The sequence below is a fragment of the Oncorhynchus nerka genome, linkage group LG14, assembly GCF_034236695.1.
Source record: "Oncorhynchus nerka isolate Pitt River linkage group LG14, Oner_Uvic_2.0, whole genome shotgun sequence".
Lineage (NCBI taxonomy): Eukaryota > Metazoa > Chordata > Actinopteri > Salmoniformes > Salmonidae > Oncorhynchus > Oncorhynchus nerka.
The window spans coordinates 50861576-50876308 of NC_088409.1; the positions used below are offsets into that span (position 1 = coordinate 50861576).

The 14733-nt window shown below is 40.0% G+C and overlaps 1 protein-coding gene across 1 annotated transcript; it reads right to left on the reverse strand.

Annotated features, from left to right (window-relative positions):
• Positions 1-6771: 6771 nt before the first annotated feature.
• On the reverse strand, positions 6772-10222 carry LOC115141401 (POU domain, class 3, transcription factor 2). Its single transcript, XM_029680222.2, has one exon. It carries the CDS (start codon positions 10140-10142, stop codon positions 9012-9014), a length of 1131 nt encoding a protein of 376 aa, XP_029536082.1. The 5' UTR covers positions 10143-10222; the 3' UTR covers positions 6772-9011.
• Between the last annotated feature and the right edge of the window lie 4511 nt (positions 10223-14733).

The following is a 14733-nucleotide window of genomic DNA, read 5'->3' on the forward strand; positions in this document are numbered from 1 at the left end:
GCTAATCCACAAGACATCACCAAGTTCTTGTAGTGCCCAGACACTGTGCTGAAGGCCGTTTTTCATTCATCCCCCTCCCGCATGCGAATCAGATTGACCAGTTTAGTAAAGAAAACGGGCCCTGCAGAGTTGTTCGATGGCACCGACTGGAGATGGTAGCGGTACTTGGTGGTGATGGAATTGAGGCCTCTGTAATTGATGCACGGACGTAGACCTCCATTCTTCTTGGCCACGAAGAAGAAGCTTCCCGATGCAGGGAATTTGGATGAGCGAATGAAACCCTGTTGGAGAGCCACATGGATGTACTCCTCCATGCCTTGGTTTCAGCCACCGACAGAGGGAGAAAACCTCTTGGAGATCCTGGTAAACCTCTGGGATGTCGGGCAGGAGAGCAACCACAGGACTCTCAACTGACGTTGAACCACAGGGTAAGGGAAATCAGGTCTTCCGACATCCTCGACCAGGACATGGTGGGGTCATGAGGTTGGAGCCTGGGGGGCTGGCTCGCTGGGATGACTCGTGGTAGGAAGCGAATCCTCTTGGGTGTTGTACGCGGAGGACCTTATCCATAGCTGCACCCAGTTGTGCCAGCTGATCGTGGTGTTGGCAGAGTAGGTGTCCCTGTTCGTCGACCATCTGGGTTATGTCATTTTCTTCTGCTGCTTCCATTATGGTGAGGCATTATTATGTATCGTATATGTTTGGAGTCAGGAAGCAGGTACAAACGGTGAGTTTAATGATAAGGCAGATAAACAAAAACAGCCAGGACCGGTGGTTAGTAGACTGAGTGGTGGAGAGGGAGTAGGCATGACAGGATGGCAGCCATTTTACTAAACTGACTGGTTGACTGACGGGCTTCATAGACAGCCTCCATCTTCAAAATGTTCCTTAAGGTATGTAGTATTTGTGTACAAAGACTGATACTTCTATCATAAAATGTAAAAATTATTTAACCTATCTGCTGGACTAACACAGATTCAACCACAAAGACCAGGGAGCTTTTCCAATGCTTCGCTAAGGAAGGCACCTATTGATAAAAGTCAGCTTGTCCTAGAGAGATTTACAAGGTTATCAAAACATCACGCCAAGATAAGCCTACATGAAACAAAGCCCTTATTTGCATTTCTAAAATACTATATGGGTAAAATGAATGGTGGAAAAATTATTGGAACCATTTCCCTGTTTGACCGCTTGGTTTTATAGGTATTATGACTCATACTGTGGTACTCTATAGTGTGTATGCCAGTGACACAATATCACAATTGACTCCATTTTAAATTCAGGCTGTAACACAACAAAATGTGTAAAAAGTTGAGGGGTGTGAATACTTTCTGAAGGCACTGCATGTCTATGGCCACAACGCAACAAGCTGTATATTTGCTGTGCATGCAGCCTTCCCAAATGTAGGCAACCTGTAACTGTCAAAATAAAGGATACACTTGAGTAAATTAGGGATATAAATAATATGACATGTGGTGGGGGGCATTTTCCTGGCATGGTTTAGGTCTACTTGTAGAATCGATGTCAAGGCTCATTGAAGCTTTTCTGGCAGCTCGTGGTCGCCAAAAACCCTTTTAAGACACTATGTTGGTGTTTCCTTTATTTTGGCAGTTACCTGTTTGTGCTTGTGATAAAATGTAATCTGCTGTTATTTTTTAGTACCTATTGATCCTCTGTGGCTAAATTACTCTGGTGTATTTTGAACATTGAGAGCGGGCTCCTGTGGTTGGCAAAGATATATACAGTACCAGTCAGAAGTTTGGACACAACTACTACAACTACTACAACAATTCAAGGGTTTTTCTTTATTCCACTATTTTCTACATTGTAGAATAGTGAAGACATGAAACCTATGAAATAACACTTATGGGATCATGTAGTAACCAAAAAAAGTGTTAAACAGGTTCTTCAAAGTAGCCACCCTTTGCCTTGATGACAAGGTGGCGCAGCGGTCTAAGGCTCTGCATCTCAGTGCGAGAGGCGTCACTGCAGTCCCTGGTTTGAATCCAAGCTGCATCACATCAGGCCATGATTGGGAGTCCAATAGGACGGTGCACAATTGGCCCAGCATCCTCTGGGTTTGGCCGGGTATGCCGTCATTGTAAATTAGAATTATATCTTAACTGGCTTGCCTACTTAAATAAAGGTTAAATAAAAATGACAGCTTTGTACACTCTTGCACACAGCATGGTCACCTTCGCAACACCCACCCGTAGCACGCGCTCCAGCAGGTATATTTCACTGGTCATCCCCAAAGCCAACACTCCCTTAGCCGCCTTTCCTTCCAGTTCTCTGCTGCCAATGATTGGAACTGAAAAAAATCACTGGAGCTGGAGACTTATCTCCCTCTCTAACTTTATCTTTAAGCATCAGCTGTCAGAGCAGCTTACCGATCACTATACCTGTACACAGCCAATCTGTAAATAGCACACCCAACAACCTCATCCCCATATTGTTATTTATCTTCTTGCTCTTTGCACCCAAGTATCTCTACTTGCACATCATCATCTCCACATCTATCACTCCAGCGTTAATGCTAAGTTGTAATTATTTCGCCTCAATGGCCTATTTATTGCCTTACCTCCCTAATCTTCTACATTTGCAAACACCGTACATAGATGATTCTATTGTGCTATTGTACATTTGTTTATTTGTAACTCTGTGTTGTTGTTTTTGTCGCACTGCTTTGCTTTATCTTAGGCAGGTCACAGTTGTAAATGAGAACTTGTTCTCAACTGGCCGACCTGGTTAAATAAAGGTGAAAAAATATATATTTTTAGCTTGTCTGGTAGGCTCGCGTCACATTGAAATTCACGACTGGGTTTCCCTTTCCCTTTATATGAACTGTAACTTAGTAAAATCTTTGAAATTGTTGCATGTTTCATTCTATTTATGCTGGCAGTGGTAAGTAACCACATACAATGTAAAGTGCTTTTAACTTACAGCATAGATTCAATCAGATCAAGCACTAACCAGCGATAGCCAACACCCACATAGCTGATATTTTGGAGGTGTCTGAGATGCAACTGCGTTGGAGCTGTCAATTTGGTGAGCAGTTGCTCTTGATCATTGTCATGAAGCCACACCTGTCCCACTCCCATTACAATTTCAGAACCGGAAAGTGTATTGGCTATATATAAATAATGACGCTCAAATATAAAATCATTAAACAAAATAATAATCATTTCTATCGGCCTAATCAATGTATATTACTCATCTCTCATTCCAGTGTTTGATCTTGTAAACAAGGCTGCATGGGATTTGGGGTTTCTCATAAAGTGACTCAGTGCAGCCAATGGCAATGTTTGCTTCAGGTATATTGCCAGGAGCCTCTTGTGGATTTGACAGCTCTAATGCAGTTCCACCTCCAACACCATCAAAACAATCTCTACGCAGATGTCAGCTAAAGAAGATTTGATTCAATAGAGCCCTAAGATTGCTTCATTTGATTATTATTATGAGGCCTATAATACATTATAAATAGGCATAGGCTACATAATGAATGTTAAGTGGCCTACCTAACAGGATCCCACTACGAAAGACCAGTTATGTTGCCTGATGAGTAGGTGCCTTAAATTGTTGAGTTTGTTAATGTACCAAATATTGAACATTATGAAAGCATGCCTTAAGAATGAAATGAGCAGTAGGCAATATGTAAACCCATGTCCTTATCAATTTAAAAGTTTCTAAGAAAGAATGTGTTCCATGTGTAGGCCTAGGATACACTAAACTGCCCCGTCTTTTAGGCTATTATTCCGCCAAGGACTCGCTAGATGGCACCAGAGGATTGACGCTGCGCAACTTCAGCTGTGTGCGGCGGATAAGCACCATGCAGAACCGTGCAGTGCGCGAGCCTAATGGGACATTTCAAGCAACCTAAATAAAGAGGAAGGTGTAATTAACATGTCGCACTATTAATTGCATCTGCAAGTGAACGAATGAAGTGCACAAGACCATCGTTTTTTTGTTATAAATAAATATAGTTAGGCGTTGCTTCTGTGAGGGTCGAGATGGATCAATTTCATGCAAAACATTGAAATGGCATTGTGGGCTCCTGCACACTTTCCTTTGGAATATTTGGTCTTATTCAAATAAAACATGTTACTGGTATATGCAAATATGCTCAGTAAAGGCTCAGTAAACAAACCAAGGCTATGTAAACAAATAATAATAATAATAATACAACAAATAATGACACTGCAATAATAGTACATGTTCATACGCCTACAAATTTGTCACGTTAGGCTAGGATATGCAATCTCCACAAAATTCCCAAAAGAAGCCCCTATATGGTTCCAATAATAGTACATGTTTACAGGCCTACACATTTGTCACGTAGGCTATCATTTATTTCGTAGGGAGTCTTTGAGGCAGCCTGCAGCCAAGTCCATCCAAATGTATCAATCAGGTGTTAATGGTGGATTGGCACTAAGGAGTCATGTAACCATAAAGGTATTAGGCCCATACAGCATCGCGGTACAGGGATAATGACTCTGAACGCATTTCGTAAGGAAGGCCTTGCTTTAAAAGGAAAGCTATGCTTATTCGCCTTAAAATGAACCATTTTTTACTGCTGAACGCAGATATTTGCTTTTGCATTTCATTACAGTTAGTAGCCTAGGCCTACCTATCAATATCAATAATATTGAAGTTACATTAGAGCCGGTTACATTAACATTTTCAAACCATCGATGATAGATATACCTTCCACCCTTTCACATCAAAACGTCATTGAACTTGTGAAGCATGTGTGGGTAGAAAGACTGATACGTAATGATTGGTTCAGATTATCATCATATGATCGCATGTAAACAAAAGTTTCTCAAATATTGCAATATAATATGGCATTTTGATTTGAATGATTGGATTATATTATCCCCAAAATGTTGAATAAACATTGTTTCCACATCATTTCAATGAAATTACGTTGAACCAAGGTGGAATAGACGTTGAATTGACGACTGTGTCCAGTGGGGCTGCTCTCTGATCAGCTTTCAAATATTACCTTAGCACTATAATTATTCTACAATACTGACGATGGATCAGCTCCTATGGATATGATCACCTTTGGCTGCAAATATTGAAGCGACTTATTCTAAATGCTTAGGTCTACCCTATAATAATGCACAAAATCAATATTTGGCACATCATCCATCACATGTTGTTCGATATCATGAAATATATTGAGGCGAATATAATTAAATTGAATGAACATCAAATTGTTGCCTTTCATTTGAAGCATGCATCGTTGTATTATTCATTTGTTTTTAACAAATGCAAAGACATAAGCTTCATAGGCTAGCCTATTTGTAGTCGCCTACGTTCTGAACGTATCCGCAGTCACATTGAGACCGATGAACCTCTTGATTATGTGTTTAGCAGAGATCTTCTGTGTATAAAGTGACGCGGAACGGCAAAAAAAAAAGCATCTAACGACGCACCTAGATGTTCTGCGAGTGGTCTGAGGCCGTCAATAAATAACGAGTGTTATTTTGTGCAACTTTAGTAAAAATGGTTTTGGGAAACAGTTCGGCTACTATACATCATACGATTATTCTAAAGATGATCTTAACGCTACGAAGGCTCTGGGGTTGTGACCACAAAGTTGGATAGAGGACTCTCAAACCTTGATTATGTTTTGTTAATTCTAGGCTACTGTCTGTACTTTTTGCCTCAATAAATGTCATGATATCTAACAACATGTGCGGAATGATTTGCCAAATCTTGATTAAGTCCATTATTATAGGATAGGTCTACGCATTTAAAATAAGCCATCTCAATATTTGCAGTCATGGGTGGTTTTATCCCTATATGAGCTGATATCATTGTTGTGGAATAAAAGCTTGTTTTAGCATGTGCATAGCCATTGAGAACGTTCACCATTTTGAAGTAGTCAACATGATTCCATCCAGGTGATCAGGAGGGATAAAACCAATGAATTATAGTCATGCGCAAACATTGGCAGTAAATCACCAACATTGGCTTCATACCTGTACAAATAACACACCACAGGTGGCAGTGTGCACCCTTTCAGTTTGTTTGCCAAGTCATAAAAGTAGTAGAAGAAGAAAATGGACAACTTCAAAATGGAGGAGTCCTCAATGGGCTGCCAATAGCGCTGCCCACTGAGACGCCATAATAGGACTTGTGATCGATAGAGGGCAGTTGTATTATTTTGAACCCATGTTCAAATGGATTCATTGACCCTAACCTATACGTCCACAGAGCTCAATGGTGTTGTGGTCTATTTGACCTGTGGAATGGACATTCAAACATAGGCCTCCATTTAGCCTACAAAAGACTACAGGGTGTTGAGGGTGCAGAAACGAAATAGGCCTATAGTCTATATTTTCCCTATAGCCAAGGCTCACCACCTATTTGCTCATATGAAATATTTTTGTCCAGTCAGTAAATATGAACGAATGCACAGAAATGTCATAGCTGTCGTGAAACTGTAACTTGCATTAATTAGGTCTTAGCATTTGGTTGGCATAATACAATGCGCCATGGCCATGAACTGATAAACATTAAAATCTTATTGTTCTCAATTTCAACATGGTATTAACCAACTTCATGCCTCTCTTCTTGCAAACCCCAAAAGGAAACATATTCGTCATCATGACGTTATGACTACGAAAAAACCTTTGATGAGAATACAATAAAAAAAAGATGGTGGGAAATAGCCAGAAAGAGCATATTCCATGTTAGCTTTAAATAAATATACATTAGATCTCGACATTGAAAAAAACTTTTTAATATCAACCCCATTATTTAAAAATGTGCAAGTCTTTGTTCATGTCATATCAACTGATGAAATATTACCTAAACATATTTCTATCACCATCTCTGCCTGATTAACCCATAGATTTATCCAGATCAATTAAAAGTGAATGTGACAAACGCGAAAAAAAAGAAGAATAAAAACATAGAATTTGTACATCCCACAGTTTGATTTTCAGAGAATTGTAAGATTGGTCGATTAATTCAAGCTACAGAAGAAATATGATCAATGCCATGACCTTTTTTCTTAAAAAAAAAAAGTAAGATTAGGCAAACTGCTTCCAAATGAGAAGAACACAAGTCCCTGGATACAATTTGCATAAAATGAAACAAAGCTACGGAGAACAAGCCATATGGTTATCAGAAAACATGTATATACACGTAGCATTGACCGTATAGGCTATGGCAATCCTGCTGAAATAAAAAATACTATCTCTCCCCCCTTATGACTAGCCTATATTCCATAAGCCTTTTCGATGGCATTTATATATCTATTGTACTTTGTGTCATCTATAAAAGTCGTTATAGAATAAATTACAATCTCAACAACAAAATAATAAAATTAAAGTATTTGATAATTATTCCCATATCGCAATGATACCAAAACAAAAGAAGATGGCAAGGATAAAATAAAATCCTCACCTATGATAAATAATAAAATAATAATATATTATTCTTATTATTATTATCATTATTATGTGGTGCCAGGTGACATGTTTTTGACAAAAGGCCTACGTTGTTTTTAAAAGTTGATATAAAATGTAGGCTACTTAAATATCTATTTCCTTTTGTAAAGGAATAATACATCTTTTAAATAAAATATATTTCAGCGAGCATTTCGCCTTCCTTTGCCAATCTGTGGGCTGATTCATTATTTAGTTGCCAATCAATTAGAACATAATTACTTAAAGCATATATTTGATTCAAAAATATGTCAGGTGGACATTATTGAAAGCCAATGACAGGACAACATGTGAAGTCAATTCTGCCAATCCAATTGAATTCACATCAATGAAATGCCTCTGAATTTAACATAAAATGCGTCTCAAACACATTACACTGCAAACAACAAACGTAATTTCAGCTACAAATAACTTTAAATAAAAATACAAGGTAGGCTATTGAAACCTAAAATTGTGTCAAAACCATTTGGAATAAAAAAATAAACAGCTAAAACCTGTTTTTGTTTTGAAAACACCGAAAGAAAAAAAGTGCCTCAGTGAGAAGGAACTAAGCCATGACTGTTAAGTTATACAATATTTACAAAATTGATCACAATGTTCTGTGAAAAACTTGGTGATATATCTTGCTCTAGAAAAGTGCCAGGTTTCCATCGCCACGTAGCCCTTCCGTGACCTGACTGCTAGCTGCTGGCCGCGTGGCGTGGAGCGGAGCTCAGTGTTGGCAGCCTTTTGTGTTTAGAGGTGCTGATATCATTGAGAGAACGAGGAGGATGATGTGTTCTTGTGTGCGTTCAAACGGAATATCAAAACCTTACGATTTATGTGGTATCAATTATTCAAGGAGGTCCTTCGAACCGCTCTTGACAATAATAATAATAATAATAATAATAATAGGGATATAACAAGTAACAGGCAAAATAATAAAGCTTTGGCCCATAATAATTTGCCTAAACGCCTCAAAGCAATGTTGAATGTCAAAACTAACTAGAAAAATATGACTGACAGATTATCAACCCACACACATTGCTCAGCCGATGCTCAACCCCAGCTGCGTGTCTGGGACAGAGAAATGGCGTTTAGGCTATATTTGTCGAATGCAGCTCTGAAGACTTTTCTTGTCGGACCCACATGTCCAGAACAAAACAATGATGATTACGCAGCGCCATGTGTTGAATACACTAGAAAAGTCGAGAACGTAAACCATTTTAGCTAAGAATCTCGAGGCTAGTTTAAAACGATAATTCCCTTCACGCCAAATATTTTTCACAATAGGACTACACCTTGAAACTGCGTCGAGTCACATTGCAAGGCATATCCTCGAACATGTGTTCTCTTAGCTCTTGAAGAAAACAATTTTCCACCCCATTGCTAATGATATTTGGGTTTTGAATGGTATTCAATGCAGATATTGTGTAAGTAGCCTACTCATGCCATAGGCTAGGCTATTATTATACATAAAACACCCACTATCGCTCATAGTCCAGTGAAATATATATCATTTTCAGGATAAATCAAATCAGGAAAATTCTAATAGTGATCCGTTATTGTTCATTGAACCGGTGTTTGGACTCCATGATGTGGCGGTGTGTCCCCATACACATCCTCCGTTCCAGGAAGCGGTCCACCGGGAGGAGTCATCCGTTTCTCTTTCTGTCTCCTGTTACAAAACCAAACCCTCACCACCTCTTTCTCCAGCTGTAGACCGTCCGCCAGTGAAGTAATTTCCGCCGCTGCGGGTTTAGGACACTTCAAGAAATGGGTCTCCAAAGCCCCTTTTACGCTTACCTCGATAGAGGTCCGTTTTTTCCTTTTCCTCCCCTGTGCAGCGATTTTGTCCAAGCTGGTTGGGCTGCCCGAGGTGGAATCCGCTTCTTCCAACCACTTGTTCAACAAAGGCTTGAGCTTACACATGTTTTTGAAGCTGAGCTGCAGGGCCTCGAACCTGCAAATAGTGGTTTGGGAAAACACATTTCCATACAGCGTTCCCAAGGCGAGGCCGACGTCAGCCTGAGTGAAGCCCAGCTTGATCCTCCGCTGCTTAAACTGCTTGGCGAACTGCTCCAAGTCGTCCGAGGTCGGTGTATCCTCGTCCGAATGGTCGTGGTGACTCTGTTGCTGGTGTTGGGACGCCTGGTGGCCGTGGTCGCTGAGATGCGGGCTGTGGTGGTCTTCGTGTGCGTCTCTTAGGTTGTGGTGATGCATCCCCTGTCCGCTGCCTGGAATCAGGCCGTTGACGCCGAATCCGGGCTGTGAATAAATAAGGCTCTGGCCATTGGATGTTGCCATGCTGGGTATGTGGGCTGCGGTAGTTCTCCACGCTCGGGCGTCGTGGTGGTTCCCATGCGACTGGTGCACCAGGTGGGGCGGTCGCGGCTGGTGCTGGTGCTGCAGGTTGTTGGAGCTGTGCATCTCGTCTCTGGTGCCCTGCACCGCGGGTTTGATGTCCTGGTCGCCGAGAGGACTGGTTGACCACGGAGCTCCCTCTCCGTGCGACAATGCCGTTATCCACTGGTGCGCGTGGCTGAGCGGGTGACTGTTGCTCTGCAATGAGTAGTCACTCTGCAACAGGGTCTGCGCGTCCCTGTACGCCGATGCTTGCTGCATGCTCCCGGGCTCCGAGTGCACAATGGATGCGCTGGAGGTAAGGATATTGTAATGATTAGACGCTGTGGTCGCCATGACTCTCGGAGCCGGACTGATCGCTCTTATTAAAGGAACCTTGCATTTGACAGTTACTGTTTTGCCACAGGCGTCTCCCAGGCACTCTGCCAAGTGGACTCAGCCGCGCGCACCTGCACCCCGCCTCGTCCCGCTGTTCATTGGACAGAAATGGCTGATGGACGTGGTTGCTACTGGCAACATCCCTCTCATTGGACGTTGCAGTGTCTCAACAAACACTACCCCTTTCTAGAGAACTGCGAGTTATGCTGCGGCACCTCTGAAACTTGAGAGACCGAGTGGAAAACGGAAAGGGGATATGCACTGGCCGAGATTTTCAATGGAACTGTAAGGCATTTACTCATATTAATACGATAATGTTTTAAACCAATATATGAATATCGTGATTGCAGATCATTCGAGTGATGCATGCTTCAAATGCTTTTGTGTAATGTATATATGAATACGGCTCTAAATCTTCGTCTATTTATTTTGAGTAAATTGTGTTTGTATTTTATTATACGTTTTACTTTTTCAGACATGAAATGTTATTAATACTTACAATAATTGTGTGGGCATTGTCATATTTTGGGCGTTCAGTGTTTGGGGCGAAAACTTTTTTTCTTCAAGGATAAAGTTTTGTTTAAGGTAGTAGTAGGCCTATAGCTGCAGTTGCATGTGTTATGTATATATTATGTTATTAGGTTTATACTATGAGATATGAAATGGATTCCTTGATATTGAATAGCCGAATGAGAGTAACTGAGACCTATTGCGATGATCAGTACTGGTTGCATTGTTGAACTTATTGTAGTGCTTCATTATTTTTTTTATGGCCAAAACTGCATGGATTGAAAGCATGTTTTACTGTGAACCTGTATAGATACTTGCTTTGTACCACTGACAGTACTTTGAGTGTGCATGTGTTACGTGATTTGTTTGTATACAATGTCGGTGATAGAATGCCATACTGGAATGTATTGTATGACAATACAAATATAAGTCTAAGTACAATAATAATTTAACAGAATCAAATTAGTCTTGGCGCCATGAACATATGAAGGTGTAAACCTTCAAATAATAACTTTCAGTAATAGGCTACTTATGACTCAAATTGTTTTCATCATAAGCTAGACATAGCAGTCTTGTATTAAAAAAAAACACAATTTCTGATAATATATTGTTTAATAGTTGGAGTATGCATTTAAAACAGGAATGCATAATGTCCAACTATGGGAACGCGGTTCATTTGGCTATGATGTCATTGTTGTTTTGGACTCCTTTTGTGTGTGTGTGTGTGCGTGTGTGTGTGCGTGCGTGCGTGTGTGTGTGTGTGTGCGTGTGCATGTGCGTGTGTGAAACGCTTCCATCTCAGACCTATGAAAATCTGGTCTGAAATGGTATGAGTTTTCAGATATTTGTTTGGATACTATTTTTTTAGGTTTAGTAGAACAATTTGGTGATGTAGTTTGTAAATACCAAATTGAACATGTTTGGATTATGGAGAACTACACTAAATCAAATCAAAACAATTTGTATTTGTCACATACACATGGTTAGCAGATGTTAATGCGAGTGTAGCGAAATGCTTGTGCTTCTAGTTCCGACAATGCAGTAGTAACCAACGAGTAATCTAACCTAACAATTCCACAACTGCTACATTATACACACAAGTGTAAATGGATAAAGAATATGTACATAAAGATATATGAATGAGTGATGGTACAGAACGGCATAGGCAAGATGCAGTAGATGGTCTCGAGTACAGTATATACATATGAGATGAGTAATGTAGGGTAATGAGTAAAAGTGGCATAGTTTAAAGTGGCTAGTGATATTTTTTTTTTTACATCAATTAAAACTGGCCCCACATCAATTAATATACCACTAATATATAACGTCTACGATAAAACTAAAAGTTGGACCACCACAACAATGTCAAACAATGACTGCAAGAGATTAACACAGTTGTGCGTCACAAGGCAGCTGCATAAAAGGCCTATGGAACAGAAACAGGAACAGAAACGTTTTTTGCGACAACATTTAAAATATTTGAATAAGCATTGCATCTGCTTAGGTGATTTTAGCTGTAGGCCTAACTAACTAACTCTAGCCAAAGTTTGCATACCATGATTCAATTGCGCCTACTCAAGACACGTTCCACAGTGGCTAAGAAGTGAACGTCATGCGTAATGCATTATAAGGACGGTGTTGAATTTGGTTATATAGGCAAGACTAGTGTTGTGTTGCCTAAGTATACTTTTCAAATCGAAACCATTAAAAGTATGATCTTTGGAAATGTAGCTTTCAATATTACACTTAATTGATTCAAATATAAGGAAAATAAGTAATACATACATTGTATAATAAATAGTACAATGAAATCAATATTTTATGTCTGAAATAAGCCCATACACAGTGTCTATACAGGGTTGGGGAGTATCTGATTTACATGTAGCCTAATCATGTAATCTGATTACAAAAAACGAACTGTAATCACAAAATATTGTAATCGCATTACAGATACTTAAAAAACGCAATTATTACCTATTGTGTTACTTTTAAATGTCGAAGGGATGTTTGCAAAAAATGCATTATGACACCTTCCTGTTTTTCCACTGACATTCAATTTATCTTTAAAAAAAGGCGCAAGTTTAAGTTTGTTCCACCTGAACGAGTCTGACCCAAAGTCAGAGAACACTATGATGACACACCAAATGCTTTTTGAAGGGTTATTTTTGTCTTCTTCTTATGCCTCTTAAAAGGAAAGTAACTGAAAGTAATCAGATTGTTACTGAGTTTGGGTAATCCAAAACTTATGTTACTGATTACAATTTTGGACAGGTAACTAGTAACTGTAACGGATTACATTTAGAAAGTAACCTACCCAACCCTGTGTCTATAAGCCTAGTCATAGCCTACATTTATGATTTGAGATTGTAGGCCTATAGGCGTAGCAGGCCAAGTAGTCTACAACAGGGCTCTCTAAACCTGTTCCTGGAGAGCTACCGTCCTGTAGGTTTTCAATTAAACTCCAGTTATAAATAACCTGATTCAATTTATCAACCAGCTAATTACTAGAATCGGGTGCGCTAGGTTAGGGTTGGAGCGAAAACCTACAGGACTCCATCTACAATAATAAAACAGGAAGTACTTTTTTCTCTCACTTAGGCCAAAATATAAGGCTAAAATGTTTCTTAGAGTGGGAGTCGACTAGCTGATGTTTAGTCGGTGAAGCATCAAGGACAGAAGTACATACAAGCGGCTTAGTGAGATCATGCCTCAGTCCGTGGCGTGATGCGCAGGTGTCAAACCCGCCACAGCTGCCGTCCTCTCTCCCCCTCTCTGTGCCGCTCAGGGATAGGCTAGGACATTGTCCAAAGAGAGACATTCTTGTCGCACCACTGCTGGTTGCCATAGAGAAGAGTAAATGAAACAACAGAGCTCACGTCACAGCTACTTTCGCCCCCTCTTCTTGAATATCCAAAGGCCTATTTAAAGGGGCCCTCTGGCGGGACAAAGGCTGGAGGGAGAAAAGGAGGGAGTGGGTGTTATTGGGAACGTTGAAGGAGAAGGGATGAGAGGGAGGGAGTGAGATGGAGAGAGGAGTGAGAGAGTTGCTGTGTGTGCCTGAGAGAGTAGTTACGATAGGCCCATAAACGACATAAGGGGTTAAAACTGGCCCCACTTCTCCATTCTCAAACGTTTGTGCAAATTTTCAGTCACAAATATTAGCCCAAACTACCCGCTCTAATCATCTTTGATAAGTTAGAATATTATCAGTCTAGGGTGCAGACCAAAGACCGAAGCCCTCTGAAATATCCCCAATAAATATATGAATATTTTGGAGCATGGAATTGACCACCAGAACAAATAGGCATACAACGTGTTCAACCGTAAGTATGGACAAACAGTATGAATACTTTTAGGGAGAAACTGAAATAGAATGAAATCGAATATGAATTCAATTCAATCGAATATTAAAGAAGGTAACGATCAAAAATCTAGCCTCAACAAACCCTCAATTTACATAATAAAGGCACACAGGCCTATTAAAATAGGGACCATTATTATTGGATAATCGAAACAATCTTTCATTTAGCGTGGGACAGTTTATTGGTAACCAATTGTCTGATTAGTTCAATACACAAACATAGGTTCTGTATACAACCAAAAAGGGTTATTTATATTACTTGCTTCATATATGGCACAGACAAAGGTTCTATATAGAACCCCTTTCTAGGGTTCTTCTTCATTGAACCAAACTTGGTTCCACATAGAACTCTTGGACTCCATATAGGGTTCTATATGGAACAAATTTCGGTTCTATATAGAACATTTACATTTACATTTAAGTCATTTAGCAGACGCTCTTATCCAGAGCGACTTACAAATTGGTGCTTTCACCTTATGACATCCAGTGGAACAGCCACTTTACAATAGTGCATCTAGGTCTTTTAAGGGGGGGGGGGGGAGGGGGAGAAGGATTACTTTATCCTATCCTAGAACCTTAAGGGATGCCATATATGAAGCAAGCATAGAACCCTTTTCGGTTTTATCCAGAACCTTTTTTTCTAAGAGTGTAGATTAACAATCTTGGTTGACTGAATGG

Bases quoted from the DNA above. Each gene is read 5' to 3' on its own strand.
- LOC115141401 (XM_029680222.2), bottom strand. From the start codon at position 10,142: ATGGCGACCACAGCGTCTAATCATTACAATATCCTTACCTCCAGCGCA.